Source organism: Dreissena polymorpha, chromosome 7, assembly GCF_020536995.1.
Source record: "Dreissena polymorpha isolate Duluth1 chromosome 7, UMN_Dpol_1.0, whole genome shotgun sequence".
Classification (NCBI taxonomy): Eukaryota; Metazoa; Mollusca; class Bivalvia; order Myida; family Dreissenidae; genus Dreissena; species Dreissena polymorpha.
Genome location: NC_068361.1, coordinates 8,970,610 through 8,989,118, shown reverse-complemented (window position 1 = coordinate 8,989,118; position 18,509 = coordinate 8,970,610). Strand labels below are relative to the sequence as shown.

The 18,509-nt window shown below is 32.5% G+C and overlaps 1 protein-coding gene across 2 annotated transcripts in view; it reads left to right on the top strand.

Annotated features, from left to right (window-relative positions):
• The window catches only part of LOC127838648 (neuronal calcium sensor 1-like), a 97,724-nt gene that overhangs the window by 10,479 nt on the left and 68,736 nt on the right, over nt 1-18,509 (top strand). Inside the window, exon 1 of one of the 2 annotated variants that reach the window (XM_052366506.1) lies at nt 6,948-7,152. The exons of the other annotated variant lie outside the window; for it this stretch is intronic. Coding sequence (XP_052222466.1) covers nt 7,089-7,152 — 64 coding nt within the window. The 5' untranslated portion in view covers nt 6,948-7,088. Of the gene's footprint in view, nt 1-6,947; nt 7,153-18,509 lie in introns of those variants that run through there. 2 annotated transcript variants of the gene reach the window in all.

Sequence of the window (18,509 nt, the reverse complement as noted above, 5' to 3'; positions counted from 1 at the left end):
ACTATTTGTTTAGCAGACTCTTTAGACAGCAGTGAGCAATTTACATGTAGCAATTATTTAACTAAGACGAATGCAACGTTATGTTTACAAATTAACACAACCACCGCATATTGGCCTTGGTATTTGAAATTCACTGCGCGGATACTTGAAAATCATACATATCAATAGCTTTAATATCAGGAATACATAAACATTTGCAGAGGATATTTAGATAAAGGAAGAGTTATACTAAATAACGCTAAAGACGCGAGATATGTTACTTGCAAAACTCTAAGGAATAAAAAGGCTGGGATTGTAATCTAATAGCTTAACGCGATTCTCGTCTTTGAAGTACCAGAGCATGCAACCGAAAAGCACAGCAAGTTTACGTTATAAACGGAATGGGGAAGAATACAGTTACTTGATCAATTGGCAGAATCGATTATTATATTCGATAAACCCATCGAAGTTGTAAAAAACCTTGAAAATTTCATATAATTGTCAAGTAGAACACTTACTATGGTACTTTCAGTGTGACGGTTTTGAACGGGCTAGATAATTAAAATGATAATTTATTGATACAAAGTACAGTGATGTATTCATGTTGCAAAAATCACGAATCTATTGAAAACAAAAATATTGATTATAAAATGAGACAATCTGGTTAAATACATGGTTTACAACCACACAGTAATTACAATAACGAAAATTGTAATAAATGTTTGAATTTCTATCTACATAAAACTTTAACATTTATTATAAGCTTTTCAGTGGGATATAGAAATGTATGCAATCTGTTATTATAAATTCTTTCAAGGCGATATTCAGCAAAAAAGCGATTGTAATTTATGATTGTTTTTACAACATAAAATGCTATTTATTATAAGCTGTTTAGTCAAATAGACAGCGATAACATATTTTCAACATATAAAAGTAATATTCTTTTCGTTCAATACATCATATTGCTACATATCTTAGAGTCAGTAACCTTTAAATCTTTCTTGATGAATGAAAATGCGTGTAGAATATTCACAAACATGTGTTAACCACAAATTTCATGAACATTATCAACAAAACTGTCATTTTGTTTCTGCGATGAACATAATAAGACAGCTTTATGGCGGGAAAGCAGATATAAAGCTAAGTTATCTGATCGTGGGTTATTCTGACAATGCACGCCTTCTGTTGGGATGGAAACGAGATGTGACAGCCGTTGATGCATAGCATTTAATTGTATTAATGTTAATTAATTAGCCTTAATTAACCTAAATGAAACCGTATGAAAATATTTACATACGACATTCAGACAGAAACACGATCTGCTGCTAACATGAATCATTAAGTATTCTTAGGCCTACTAATCAGACACCGAAGTGATATCAACCAAGTTAATTCGAGGCTTACGCAATATATGAGTGCATGTTACGAAGTTCACATCGCAGATTGGCTTGGTTATCCGGAATTCGACGCGCCTTAGGTGAATAACTGGAATTTACATGAAGAAGTGTCTCTTTCTGCGAGAAACAATACGAAAACGTTATTTAGTGAGCATTTATTTAAAAGTACACTAGTATATAATGAACCCGGTAACGGATTGCCTTTATCGTTTATAAACGGATTGTATAGGAACTTTGTACATCCAAGTATAATTGAACACAAAACAACAAAACACAAAACAACAATTCATATCAAAAACATGTATTCAAAAGCATAAAACGTGTTGAATGTGTTAGTCAAGAGAGTCTGCTATATTCTGAAGAATTATATTTGGGGTACTCTAAAAACATATTCGTTTTTTACCAACCTTGCACAAGAAGTCAAAACGGAAAGACAAGCAAAATGTCATGGAAGTTAACCATTTCATGACAGGATTCTATTAAATTAGAATTAGTGTAAGCTAGCCTTATTTATGCAATAGCTATTTCAGGAATTTCCTTTTCGCTCGATACAGACTTTCTACTTAACACACACCGATTCTCGTTTTTGTTGGACCATTTTGCGGCGATTGGTTTATTCGTTAGCTTGCCATCTGACGAGTGGTCAAATTGGAGTACGAGTCATTTATGGTATGGATATCTAACTATGTAAACAGCAAAAGCGCAAGCGACAATGTTGTATGGCGTTCAGGACATTTACGCTGAAATGAAGCAGAAAGCACACACTATAACAATCGCAAAACGCGATAAATTAAATTATATTTAGCGTTCAAATACTTTTATGCAAATCACTATACGTTGTAAAAACAATTTGCACTCTTATTCGTGTGTGTAATATATGACCCTACCTGTCTCACATCAAGGAATTTCACTTGTAGAATGAATTATTCGATGATTAATAATTAATACAAACGTTAACATTCATCAGACGTATCCATCATGTAATTAAATTTCATTTTACTTCTTTGTGTGTGTGAATAATTTAAGTTTAAAGAAGTGATTGGGTGCGCTTGAGGCCATGTCTAGCAATGTCAAACACAATTATATTTTTAGAAAAAGAAAAAGTGAATTTTTTGTTCAAATCGGACGAAGAACATCAAGGGGTTGAAAGAGGGTCGCTTTTCAAGCGTTAGGGCTAATATATTCAATTTAATTACAAAATATATTAATGGGCTATTGTACTAGTCAACACATACGTATAGACCCTTAAATCGCATTGAACAAATTTTGCAGCACATATAAATTAGAAATTGTGTTATAAAAGGATGAGGGCATACACTGCATGTAAGCAAATTTGATATGTTGCTTCTAGGATAACTTACATGTATGAACGTCGATAAGTATACATTTTTTATGTATTCGGCTGAACAATCATCTTTGATGTTGGGAATCGCAAAACAATGCTTACCAATCCACATTAAGAATCTATGATAATGCACAGTGTCTCGAGAAAAAAAGTACTACACTGTATGGATGTGCCTTGTTCAAAGTATTTGCCAAACTATCTTAAACCTAAAACAAAACGTACTTTATAAAGAGTAATACGTATGTGTACACACTGTGGGCTCGTCGTTAGGTTAGGATGTCTGCCTACAGAGTGGCAGTTCGAATGTTCAATAGGAAGTGGCCTTGTTCGGATATGACCTGTTTCATTCCTAGCAACTTCTAAATGTAAAAGAATCGTATGCTATCATGAACAAAGATGGTGTATAGGATTGGGGGAAGTTGTCTCATAGGTCACAACAGGCTGATCATAAATGGCAATTTCCCCCCCCCCCCCCACACACACACATATTTTACTGTTAAACGATCATACACCACTTACGATCAATATAAAGAACTATTTTATGCAAGTTTAGCTGAATATGTACGTAAATTCTGCGCATATGTAATTTACTGAAACATGACATTAGTAATGTCAAGACAACAACATGCATTGATGTCAAGGTTTCTTTTGTAAAGTACAACTTTAACTTATTAGACACGTGCTATGTAACGAGGGAGCCAATAACAAATGTTATATTTGATAGGTACCAAGCGACTGGTGGTACCAAATCGTGAATAAATTAAAGGGTAATGAGTAAGTAAGTTACAGTTCGTTATTGATTGCTTTTTGAAAACGTATTGCTCGATATAGCAGAGTCATATGTTATCAAAACGATTCAACCTGGCTTCGCCGCACGTGTCGTTCTTTTATGCGTGCATGAGCAACTTACAAATACACCATACTCTAAATCTTTAAGACATATAACACATCATATGTTATTATCTATATGTTCTTATTATAAATCAATTAAAAATACCTAATATAAGGCCACAGACAGAGCGAAAAGACGCTTTGTTTGCTTTTTATCATCAGGTTCCCAATAACTATGGCAAATGATACAATATTTTGGCAGGAGAGTGTTGTTTTGCAATCAAAACAATATATTAGTGTTCGATTGTATATAATATTATCATGTTGATATATTTTCCCTGTCCCCAACTGAGATATAGAGGCAGTGGTCATTGTGGGCTGCTGTAAATCGAGGAAGATAATCGGATGGTTGAATTAGAAAAAAAGTAAGCAAAAAGCCTATCAATCCTGAGGAAATATTATTTTTTGTTATTCATCTTTTAAGGGTTGACCCAATCGCAATTACTTTAGTTTGGTTCACATTTCAGGATTTTTTTAATTTTGCCAAACAAGATCCTTGTCAATATATGATTAATATTTTACATTACATGTTTTGGCATTCGTAAGACAGCGTAATTAAGCATGTCAAAAAGTAGGTCTTGGCAATTTTTAGAATGCCTATTATACCATTATTATTTGTTTGCTAAAAAAGTGTTTTCTATTTTCTGGAAACATTTATTACCCCAATAAACAACATTTCTGAGATAAGGTATTAGTACAGATACCACATATAAATATTCAAATGTCATACAAAAATAATAGTTCAACTATAGTACAAGTTTGGTTTCTTACGCGAGTTACACTTTTGTCTGCAAAATCACAACCCATCTTAAACAAATACAAAAGCGTTTCATATTTTATTTAAAGTGTATAGTTTGATTTGTTTCCATTTAAGTGAATATCTACCAAACGGCACATCGCGGTAAAACCACTGTGACATTTAGGATGCAAACCGAGTACAATACATTTATATATAGTATATTGCACATTCCTGAACATACTTCTGATATACAATATGACGTATTTTTTCCTAAATTACAAGCTAGAAAAGTAGTTTTACTTTATGACAATGTTATCTTGCTCAATGTTGCAAACAGAATTAATTTCCATCCGGTCGCTGTCATATATTTGCCATTACGACGGGAAAATTATTTTACCTGGGATACACCTATCCGGTTAACACTTTCAGCGATAACAGAAACACAAGCTCCAGAGGCGTATCCAGAATTTTTTCCGAGGGGGGGCTCAACTGGGGAGGGTGCGGGAGGGGTGTCCCCTTCCGTCGTTGATTTTTTTTTAAATGGTACCTTCAAATGATGCAATTTCATGCTATCTAATCAGCATTTTGCATGATAAATGTGCATGTAAAACAAGGACTTGAGTTCAGACATCAAGTGTGACAGACACACAGACAGACAGACACACAGGGGTAAATCTAATGTCTCTCAAACCAGTATTATGTTTCAATAACATTACTACGCTTGAAAATAATTATAGACACACTAAAATAAAAAAAACAACAGTTTTATTGCATTAAAAATCTTACTTCAACTGAAATAGTCTAAATGTATGCCTTTTCCGTGCATTCTTTCGGTACTCTTTATTAAACTTGCGCATAAATTGCAGACCACTGCGCTAGTGTAAACACATAATTTCAAGTATTTGATTTATTTTAAAGAAAATTCGTTTACTTTTTCACGATTCCCAGAAATTGTTGCATGGAACAATCTGTGCGCGCACATCGCGAAAATATGAGACATGCCGATATCCACATGTTAAGTGGGTATACCCTGTCCCGATTTGATGATAATTTTATCAAATCTTTTAATAGTAATATATATATGCCGAAATTATATTGGAACAAATTGCGAACGTTGTTTTTTTTCAGTTCTTGAGCACTTTTTCATGTCAATGTTGCTCAAAAGAAGATCGACCGTTAAAACAGAAACTTATTAAATCGTAAATAAAAGTTATAAAAAGTAAAATTAATCTTTCGGTTTCTCTAAATTTGTTCAGTGAATCGAATTTTCGGACAGACAGACAGACACACAGGGGTAAATCAAATGTCTCTCAAACCAGTATTTTGTTTTAATAACATTACTACGATTTAAAATAATTATAGAAACGACTAAAATAAGAAAAAAAAACAGTTTAATTGCATTAAAAATCTTACTTCAACTGAAATAGTCTAAATGTATGCCTTTTCCGTGCATTTTTTCGATACTCTTCATTAAACTTGCGCATAAATTGCAGACCACTGCGCTAGTGTAATAACATAATTTCAAGTATTTTATAAATTTTAAAGAAAATTCGTTTACTTTTTCACGATTCCCAGAAATTGTTGCATGGAACAATCTGTGCGCGCACATCGCGAAAATATGAGACATGCCGATATCCACATGTTCAGTGGGTATACCCTGTCCCGATTTGATGATAATTTTATCAAATCTTTTAATATTAATATATATGCCGAAATTGTATTGGAACAAATAGCGAACGTTGTTTTTTTCAGTTCTTGAGCACTTTTTCATGTCAATGTTGCTCAAAATAAGATCGACCGTTAAAACAGAAACTTGTTAAATTGTAGATAAAAGTTATAATAAAAGTAAAATTAATCTTTCGGTTTCTCTAAATGTGTTCAGTGAATCGAATTTTCGAAGTTTTGTTGACCTGATGTCTATTGCAATCGAGTACTCTCGCTTTTCGGATGTTACCTCTCGACTCAAGGTAAACAACGCGCGAAGTGTATGTCATTTGCGGATGTGTATGGAACTATCGGCTTTGTGTGGTTAATCACGCTCTAAATAAACAATTTTGACATGGATTTAACAGGAATGAAATAAATCTTTTTAGGTACATCGTTTATTGCGGCAATGTTTGAATTCATTCAGAAATTATTTTAGTTGTTTCCTTAACCGCTCGACTGAAGGTAATTGGAGGATATTGTTTTTCACAAGTCCCATCCGGCAGCCATTTGAAATCATTTACCTATAGCTAAATGTATCGATGAATTTCATGAGTTGAATGTATCTCCTTCAGCCAATCAAATAGCGCAGTTTATCACTTACAGTCAATGAAGCGTGCAGTTTAGCTGGCGAAGGTTAGATCGTCTGTGCACATGCCTGGGGGCTAATCATACAAATTGACAGCTGTTAATGGCCTAATTAGGGGCATATGACAGGAAATACACAAATGGATTGGAACTGTAAGGGGCTCATTTTTTTTTAATCATATCTAGCCAGCCAGCTGGGGGGGCTTTAGCCCCCTAGCCCCCCACCTAAATACGCCACTGAGCTCTGTAGATGCAATGATTTGCGTTTGATTTTCTTCTCAGTCGAAATGTATGCCAACTTAAAGACTCGTGTTTGTAAATGTATTTGTTTTAGGTTAACGCAAAGCACGTGTTAGGTTGCTAAATTGATACGTGAATGGATTTTAGTAAAAGTGTGTGAACTATTTAAGAATGTTGCTTCAGTTTTGCTAACATTTCGCTTACAATGGGTACACGTTATAGCAAACTGAATCCGAGACTTATTCCATATCTGAGAAATACAACACATTGTAAGTATTACACGTACTTTTAATTAGGAATAATAACATACTTTATTGTTATTTAGAAATTTTAGCAGTACTTGAAATGTAATGGGTTTATAAACTCTGATATTTATTGTCATAATACTGGCTTTTTAATTTTTGTACGTTTTAACAAAGTTAATTATCAGCAATTTGTTTTGAAACATTTTATGCACTGTGCTGTCATTATTTTATACAGTCGACTCTCGTAAGTATGCAATAAAGTTCTGAATAAAGATATTCAAAGAAACTACGTTACACTGTTGTTTTGAGACAACATGTACCTGATCAGTATTTGGCAACAAACATACAGATCAAAACGATTAAATTGGACAAAACATGTTTATATTAATATACCAAGAAGTCAAAAAAGGAGACGTGTTAAATAATGAATGTATTTAATTTCTTACAAAGTTTCAATTCTGCACGTTTAATCAGAATTAACATTATGCAAAACGAACATGTCATATCAAAATAACGTTTGTAGTGAATTTCGGTTTCGAAAACAATTTTCAACATGAAAATCTTTCAAAATTGTATTGCGAATTATTTGGCAAAATCACATAGTTATGGTCATTCATATCAAAGATTTGTGTATCCATGTGTACGTCGTTACGGTTAGTTCAACATTTCTTTGGGACCATATATCAAACGTTTATGAGACCGTCAACTTTCCCCTGTCAGTTATTTGCTGATATATATTATACAAGAGACTGGGAGTGTTTCACCAGTGGATGGTTTTGAACATTGCCTTGCTGAATTTACTTCACTTCCTACTCAAACTTCCGTAACGTATTTCTTTTACATACGCACAAACATGGCCTTAGAGATGTCATAATTAGAGAGGATCGGGATGAAAGGATATAAATTGAAATAATCGATACTTAATAATGACCATAATCATTGAGCAAAATGTGCCCAAATGCGGTTAAGTGTTTTTACAAATTGTATCTTAGGTAGTGCTAATACACTATTATGCATGTTTTCATCATATTTTTATGAAAGTTTTGTGAAAGTGAATCGAGTTAAATGTAAACGTTTCTTATATTTGCAAGTGATAGTCCGTCTTACATGGACATAACTGTAAAATTATGTAAATCACAAATCACAGTGCTATGTCTTGATGTATTTGCATGGTTGTGAAAATTGATTTTGACAACAGTTGCACCATTTTAAAATCGCATGCTACATTGGTTTAGATGGATTTTCGCTATACTAATCGTCATGTAGGTACATTCATCATTCTATTGAATGCTATGTACAAATATGAAAAACTTAAATATAAAAAACAACATCAAAGACTGCGTAACCACGCCAATTAAATTTACTTCATTATCATAGTTATTCATTAAACTTTGTATCGAATATTTCATTATAAGTAATAATATGCACTACGTACACATTCCGTTAACATGATAGTGTAAACATCATTACTTTTTGTAGGAAACTTATTGACTTTAATTTGAATTAAACACAAACAAATCTAAGATCGCAAACGCAAATTCCTCATTTATTTGTCAATAAGAAGAAACCTACGAATTAACGTGTGCACGAAAAACAATTTTGGTTAACTAAAAATTGTTTTCCGACGAATATAAATGATTCTACAGTATATAAAATATTGAGAGTATGAGCAATTTTGAAGTAACTTGAAAACATAAATGTCGAGAAATTTCATGACCAAATTTAATTATACAGACGATATTGCACATGTGATTAAACAATAAAGCTTCATTTTCTAATTAGAAGTTGTAACGTGTGTATGTTATCGCAAATGTTTCATATGCTGTTTTTAAATGCATTTGAAACAGATACCGATACACTATTGTTTAAATTATGATTTCGCAAGTAATATTCTCTCGTACAAAACACTCTCGTCATCTAGTATTTTATAAGAACACTAATTATTTAAAGAAAATGATAACATATTCTAACAATGTTATGTCTGCAATAGCGTTCATAATATTTATGTTTAACATTGTAAACCCATTCTAAAATTCAGAATTATAAATGCATACAAACAAAGTTGGTACAGTTCACTAGAAGATAGTTCTATGTTAGACATTTATAGAACATTTAAGACAAATCTAGAATATGGGATTTACCTAGACTTTGTTCCGATAAAAATACGATTGTATTTATGCCGATTAGGATTATCTGTAAACCCCCTTTGTATACAGACTTGTCGATATAATAGAAACACTATTGCTACCCAAGAAAGATATTGTCTTTGTTATAATGTCACGGATATTGAGGACGAATTTCATTTTGTATGTATTTATTTAACATTTGTTGATGAAAGGAAGAACAATATAAATATAACTATTATTATCCATCTGTTTGTAAGTATGTACACATGCTGCAATAAACCAAGTCTGTCTGTCTGTCTGTCTGTCTGTCTGTCTGTCTGTCTGTTTGTCTGTCTGTCTGTCTGTCTGTCTGTCTGTCTGTCTGTCTGTCTGTCTGTCTGTCTGTCTGTCCGTCCGTCCGTCCGTCCGTCCGTCCGTCCGTCCGTCCGTCCGTCCGTCCGTCCGTCCGTCCGTCCGTCCGTCCGTCCGTCCGTCCGTCCGTCTGTCTGTCTGTCTGTCTGTCTGTCTGTCTGTCTGTCTGTCTGTCTGTCTGTCTGTCTGTCTGTCTGTCTGTCTGTCTGTCTGTCTGTCTACAAATACGATCAACGCAATGGTACGGTAAACGCAAATCATTGGGGCTTCAAACTGGATTTAAGGCTTGTTGAGTCTAACACAATGCCCAGAATTTATTAAAAGTCATACACCAATGTTTTTTCCATCTTGGTATAAAGACCATACTACGACAAGGTGCCTGAACCACGTGACTTTTTCGGCTATGTGTGGGACAATCGGATGTAAACAAAACGTCGCTTCAGGTAACGTTTTTGATAATTTCTTCATAATTTCAAAACCATTTTCAAAAAAACAAAGACGAGTGCCCGGTTATTGTCAAAAGACACAACTTTGGTAAGTTTGCGCTAAATTAATTAAGTAATTTTTCCAAAAAGTGCAACCGCGCGCTTGAAAAACACGAGGTGAAATGCTATGTGTGGTATATTTGTATTCGATCAACAAAAACGTTGATTACAATGTTGTCGAGGGTTTAAAAAATAGAACGGACATTGTAATTCTTATGAGAGAAGCTACATACATTGTATGTTTGCGCAAATACATCTAATTCGGAGTGTGTGTATGAAAATGTAATGATGCTATGTGTGGGACAAATTTTGTAAATGCTATGTGTGGTATACAAACTAAACTAGAGAATCGAAAGATTGACATTAACGTCAATAATATTTAAAGTCTGTCTGAATAACAAAACTTGGTCAATAAACATTGTTAGTAGTGTTTGGATCGCCTTAAATATGATAATCCTACGTTCATGTTTCTCGAAATTATCATGATTGTCGATAACTTATATTCATATTTTGTTTACTTTTAGAATGCCATTTGTTTGCGAACGGTGTGGCAGCGAGATCAAAACACGGTCGGGGATCTCCTAACACAAAGCCACCCACGCACGGACAGGGAAATAGTTCCGTTGGGCAAACTTTTTCTTGTTTCTATAAAATTGATTGTTACAAAATGTTGAATTTTCAGTGAATTGTTACTGCCAACTAATGCACTTGTTTAATACACAAAATCGAAAGGATTGTTTGTGCAAGATGTCATGTAAATATTGTTGCAACAAAACTACAAAAAGTGTTAGTTGTGTGTTTTTTAGCAGGAATGTGTAGGCATTTTTTTTGCTGTAACGATAGTTATTAAATAATAAGCATAAAGAGATCATACAGCATTTTGAAACAAATAGACACTAGGATCAATAACATTTATTTTCTGGAAAATCACGTATTTGTATCTAAATCCTATTGAGCTATATGATATATCACGGATGCTTTTTTTTAAGTTAAACAGTTTATTTCATTTGTATTTTGTTCTTTTCAGGGAGATTAAAGTATTTTTGGAAGCACCTTCAAGAGACGTACTGATATCTTGATCAATGAAAAGTTGTCATATACAAACACGTAAAGTAAATGTTCCAAAGTTTAAATGACTGTTTGTTTTATTACCACATGGTGCAAGTATTGCAGGGAAAGAAAACAATCAAAGTAAACATTACATAAAAATTTAACTTTTCAACAAATTGAACAACATAATATGATTTAATGTTAATTACTTGGTGCAGTGGTAACAACATCTTGCAGCGCCCTTTCATGACCGGGGCGAATGAGTATTTTCATTAGACATCTCAAACTATTTTCAGTTATTCAGATTTCATTTTAATTTGAGTAAATGAAGTATTGATGCAATTCAATATGTTTGCTGGTATAATAACCCCCACAAGTCAAGACGTATTTGAATGATCATTTGTTATGACTTAATTGGAGCATTCATATGTTTGAATTGCAAGATTTGCAAATTCATAAATTGACTGATTACAATTTCTTTGTGAATACTAATGTACTTCTTTATGTATTTGGTGCTTTAATTTCTATTGCTACATGTGCATGCTAGTTATAAAGTAATGTTATTATTAATGGCGTGTTTATCTTGATATACTGAAGATATTCATATGGAGATAATATTGGAATAGACCACAAACAAGCATTATTGGATTCGAAGATGTTCATAGGGAGATGATATTGGAATAGACCACAAACAAGCATCATTGGATTTAAATTCTTATTTGTTATGAAACACCTGTTTTATTAACACACATAATCAGATTTTCTATTCATCTAATCAATTTTAGTAATAACATAGATACAAAACCCATAAATATACACACATATCAATACACACGCTTTGTTTTGCTTATGCAAAAATACATGTTAAATGGTATGTTTGCATAGTTAGTTGAAATAGCTTTCCATAAACATCACAAAATGAAGCGGGGTCCCTGTCTCTGTCACTGTGGTTTTGATAATTAACTTGCCACATATCACATTCCGTGTGGTTTGATGGTGTTCATGTAGTTCTTACACAGCTTCGAACCTTAAAAGCGTTACAGATCTTTTGACTAATCCTTTTCAAGTCTGAAAAACAATAGAAGTAAAACCCATTTTAAAGCATGTGCTCTTATTTTCTATGTCATTCATTAAAAAATGGACCAAATTCAATAATCAGGCAGAAATATCAATCATTATATTTATTTAAAGACAATAAGTAAAACAAAGAAATATTATATTTCAACATAACATGTATGCGTTTATAAGAATTATGTTCAGTTAAACATAAATTGTTTAATCATTACACGATTACTTCAGTATTCAATAATGTAACATTTGGTTAATTTGATATATTTTCAGGACAGACTTAAGTTTATGTTCTAGATTCTTACAAAACTGTGTTCAGATTAAATGCAGAACTGACGGGCAAATTCTTGTATACCACACATAGCATTTAAAAAATGTGGCCCACACATAGCAGTATAACATTTATATACACACACTCCGAATTAAATGTATTTGCGCAAACATACAATGCAAGTAGCTTATCTATGAAGAATAACAATGTCCGCCCTATTCTTTAAACCCTCGACAATATTATAATCAATGTTTTTGTTGATTGAACAAAAAATATACCACACATAGCATTTCACTTCATGTGTTTTCAAACACGCGGTTGCACTTTTAAGAAAAAATACTTAATTCATTTTCGCAAACTTAACAAAGTTGTGTCTTTTTACAATGACTGGGCACTCGTCTTTGTTTTTTTGAAAATGGTTTTGAAATAATGAAGAAATTGTCAAAAACGTTACCTGAAGCGACGTTTTGTTTACATCCGATTGTCCCACACATAGCCGAAAAAGTCACGTGGTTCAGGCACCTTGTTAGAACCCAAACATTACTTCAAAAGCGTATTATATCGTTACTTCAAGTTGTGCTTAAGTCCATCATATATTTATCTAAACAAAGAAGGGTGAAATAAACGTTGGTAATCGGCGAGATAGGCTTAAAGTCCGGGAACCAAGTTTTAAAATGTGTATGTATTTGTTCTATAAACAGTCCTGTATTGCGTCGCCTTAATTATTTTTTTCTCTCACGATAATGTTAATAGAGTTTCTGTATTCCTATACATTCAACGATACAGCATTTAAGTTCATTTTAGTAAGACCCTTGTAGGTTTATTTAGCCCTACCTGATAGTGTGCATAAAGAATGGTTTTCATCACTTCCACGTTAATGTTATAATTAGTACTATGATTATGTGTAACAGTGCACGAATTGTCAAACTAGTTTGTGATAGATTTAGATGCTCCACACAGAATAAAACACCTTGTTTCAGTTTATGTGATAGTTGGCAGAACAGTTTCGCAAACATAACCTTATGTGCTGTTTTAACGTTCATAACCGATAATGGATATACATGCATGAAACTATTTCGGAATAGCATTCCATATAAACGATAAGATTATGCTTTCTTTCAATCTTTCTTACAACTGTATTCTTAAATTTAAAAAAACGCCATTGGCATACACTATTCATGACATGTGATGTATGATGTCACACCCGTGTCAAATCCATTCTCCGAATCTTACATATATATTGCAGCGTTACAAAGTGTTATGTAGATCCAGGTCGCTATGGTACCCAAAATAGACCATAATAGTCCCTCAGGGGTTAAATGAAGCATAGATGGGCTCGTATTCCGTTGGAATGTGCTAATGGCTTTTCAGGATGTATAGAAAAACAATTTTTTTATACTTTTTATTCCAGAGCGCATTGACTACCTCAGATTGTAAAATTCGTACGTTAAAGAAAATATGGTCGATTTGAAAGTAGATCGAGGGAGAGTAAAATGTTGTCTTTCTTATGTCAAGTGAAAAGTTCACTTTGGGCTGATTATTCTATATTTTAATTGAAAACCTAATAAATAAGCCGACGTGTTTTATACTAAAATTATTTTATGGAAAACATATTCATTATACAAGTATTTATATAAATTCATTGCGCTTATTTTAATCGAAACAATAAAATAAGTATAACCACGTTCTGTTTAATTCTATCCCAGCAATTGATTCAGAATGTGTGTTTATTCATTTTAAACACTAACATACCCATGCCCTCTTACAAAAGTTTAACATCAAAACACGTGGTGTCCAAAAGTGCTGATTACTATCGTAAAGTATCGCCACTGATAAGCCTGTGCGGACTGCACAGGCTAATCTGGGAAGGCACTTGACGCACATGCACATTCATTAAATCCCATTTTCACAGATTAAACAAATCAATGTTTGAATAAAAAAATGAATAAATAAAATTAATTAAATATCTTAGAAAAGAATTGGACATATTTATAGTTAAATTTTTTACCAGTTTGTATTAATTCTAGTTCAGGCGTAAAAAGTTTTTTTCTACTACCGACTCTATACTTTGTTTCGACTTTAGAAATTGTTGTTCTAGTGCATCCTTTTGCTAAATTCACACAAATATCATACGTTTGCGATCATTTTTGCTACACTTCATCGTGTTTGGTAAATTAACTTTTTATTAACGAAATATCCAATCAAACCCGAAAAAATGAGACTTAGAAGAATTCTGTATGTCACAGCATATTCTCATTGATTTTGTAATCGTTAAAAAAGTTATCGACAAAATATTAGCTCACTTACCGTCACTACGTTTTCGATGATATAAGTGGCAACAAAAAACGTTTGATGGCCGCATGGTTAATTGCACCTAAAGCAACGCTTTAATTTGCACTTATCATTTCTAACAAAGTAAGAATATATATCCTTAAATAGTTAAAAAATACTTTTTATGTTCTTAAAAATTATTATATATGTGAAAGATTTTTTTTATACTTATTTAATTTGTATTCTTTGATTACTTTAATAAAATAGAACCAAATATGTTGTGTGCATTTATACATTGAAAGCCCTTATATCAGCGCTGTGAGATCAATATATTCATGTCAGATAATGCGTGGAATGTATTTAACAGAGAATTATACAATACAGCTGCTTTTTCATTGCACACGAATTTGCTGGCACAATCTTCACATCGTCGGATAATTGTAATTTCGATTCGAACGACAGTTGGCGTTTCAGAAGCAACGTTTGTGTGATTATTATTCATAGTCATAGAAGCGAATGAATATATACATGTTTTTGGAGAAGGACAAAGCAATTATGGTGCCCATTTATTGTTTGATTTGTCGAGAACAATTTAGACAATGACAGCTAACAGCGAAAGTTGGCACAGGTCGTAAAACTATGTGTGAAATGACACTTTGAAAGTCTAGAAAGGACTAGAATGTATTAGTAATTCTTTTACGTGTAGATATAACGATTGGCATTTTAATACAGATCAAACAACGCAAACGTGATAATATATGAACCAAAGTTGAACAAAAGAAGTTTTTTTGTGATGTGATAATATGAATTTTATTGTGGTAAACAATGGATGAGTAAAATGATACCATACAGGGCTCATACAACACACAACATTTTAATAACCATGAGTATATAAAACAGCAAGCTGAATTCTAACGATACAATAATATTCCGTTTATTGTGATAACCGTTGAGTGATTGAAAGGATACTATAAGGGGCTTATATAACAAAACTTTAGAAACAGAAATTGGGAAAAATAACAGCAAGCTTAATTCTTACGATCTAGAGGAATTGAAAACTAAAACTTACTTTAAGTACCACATAGTCGCTGTTAATTAAATGTGCTACACTAGTTAATATTTATATTAGCATTTAATTTAATATCTCGAATTATATAGGAATCACGGATGTTATCTTCCTACCGTTTGCATCATTATTGTTGGATTGCTGTGTACACAAACAGAAAAAAGCACATCATTGTTTTGAGAAAGGAACAATACAACTTGTTTTTAACATTAAGTAAACGTAGAATATTAAGCAATTTTTAGATTAATATTTTATCAACGGCATGCACAGATGTGTGATGATTATAGAGACAAATCATAGGGAAATTCTTTTATTTGCAATCGTTTTAGGAAATTTTCAATTTATAATTGTATGTGATTATGAGACATTAATATTTGATCAGTTGGTCTTCATATTACTAATCATAATATAAATTGATATGACCTTAGTATAATGGGATTTGTTTATAAGTTTGGACTATTCAATGTAACAATTAGACCTTGACCTTGACCTCTGGGTGGATGAAACCAATATGTTTCATTTTTTTCTCCTCTGCCCATCCCCAGAACTTTAATTTTGATTTATAGTGTAAGCTCTTTATTTGTTATTTGATGACTTAAGAATGGAATAACGTTCGAATGTTTTAGTTTTAGTTTTCAGACGCTGCATGTAACGGATGCCGATAATATTTCCCTTGTTGTCAGAAACATACCGAAGCCTGTGCACACATTTTATTTTAAATACTTACAATAATTAACAAACCCTTCTTTCCCTCTATAACAAGCACTTGAAACAAGGAACCCTCAAGGAAACCATGTTGAGCGTGACCAAAATAACAACTAATAATATTTGACTTCTAGCCAAAATCTGACATTAGTTTGAATCGTGAACCAATGATACGGACTGTATTTCTGACTATTCGGAATACGTCAATTTGTTAGAAACCCGTATGCCATCCTAGAATCTTCTGCGCAAACTGCGTAGAATTAGAATTTTCAAAGATCAGTTACATTCTCGTCTTGTTCTTTACTTCAGAATGCATCGTACAAAAACCATTTGTTTAAATGCAATAGGTTCAATTTTCAGTTAAGAAACTTACGTTTCATTTTATGAGATGCGTGAGAGAAACATACAAGCTCGGGTGAAATCTTAAAATTTAACGACAACAACAGAACTTTCCAAATTATTCAATCGTTTCGCTTTATAATTTTCAGGTTTTTAAATTGTCAAAAGATGCATATAATGGCTATTTTAGAGCATGGTAAATGATCAGTTTTACTGTTTCTTCACTCATATCATAACTTAAACGAAAATTTGAGAATCTGAAACAACTTTTTTCAATTTGCAATTTTACCAAAGCTTGAAAAGTCCCCTTTAAGGAAAACAAATGATAAGAGTAAATTTCGACCCATTAAACAAAAGGTATTGTACATTAAAATTCGAGTAAAGATATGTAATGAAATATTTTTCTTACTAAACATTTAATTCTATGACAATATAAACAACCTATTATTTATGGATTATATTCTGTGTGGACTGCACAGTCTTATCTAGGACGATACTTATCGCACATGCATTGAGCTCCTTTTCATAGAGCACGGCCAATATTTATCTTTTTTGCTTATAAAATTGAATTTCTTATGAGCATGTCATTATATTGTTCGTACATCAATTTATTTATGTTAATACTTATTTAATGAATAAGAAAATTGACATACAGGTATTAAAACTCCAGATAATTCACACTCATAAAGTTTAAAAATAACAGTAAAACAGAAGTTAACTTAAACCACTGATGTTTTTAAGCAACAATAGTGGTTATAATAAGTATTTATCCACTTAGAAATGTTTAAAACATAACGATGTTCATCCAGAGTTTGTCATAAATCAATAGCGAGGATAATAGCAGAGTTAATTGCAGCGATTTGTCACAATATTATTGAGCAGAAGTTGCAGAATGGATTGATGATACATTTGATAGTTGGATAAATCGCTTTTTATTATTTAATACACATTTAAAACGTTATAAAAACACTTTCGCGTTAGTATAAGGAATATTTTACTGTATGTTGTGTTTTTTTGACAAAGAATATATATTAGATGTTAGTAAACATTTTACGATTAACATCTATTTTCAATGATGGCAATATTAAACATTAAATTATAATACACAAGAAGTGCATGGCTGCCTTGACGCGGACACCAGTTAAAGCTACACCAATTGTCTAATATTCGATGGCCACGTTCATACATGGCATTGATATTGCCAAATAAACATTCCTACTGTTTCATAAATATGAGCCGTACGTGTGGCGTCTATAGTGTTGATATTCGTTTTGTAAGAGTTGTTGATCGTATTTTGTAAACGCAAATTTAATAAATTTAATCACGCCCTATAGATTGCCAAGGTTTACATTTCGGCAAATTTGCAGCGACATTTTGTAATAAATGTGGCTATTAGAGTGTTTAACGTTTTGTTTGTAATGTGATATAGTAACGTAGGTTTTGGACACGAGCTACCCAACCTTTAACTGGGCATACATATGGTCAAGATGTGACCACACTGATCATATATATATATATATTGTCGATATACACATTCTGACCAAGATTAAGCTATTAAATATTGGTCGTTACAAGGGTTTATTTAAATACAATTTGAACTGGTGACCTTTACTTTAACGCCATTTTGAAGTTGAACTCGTTGTTAACAT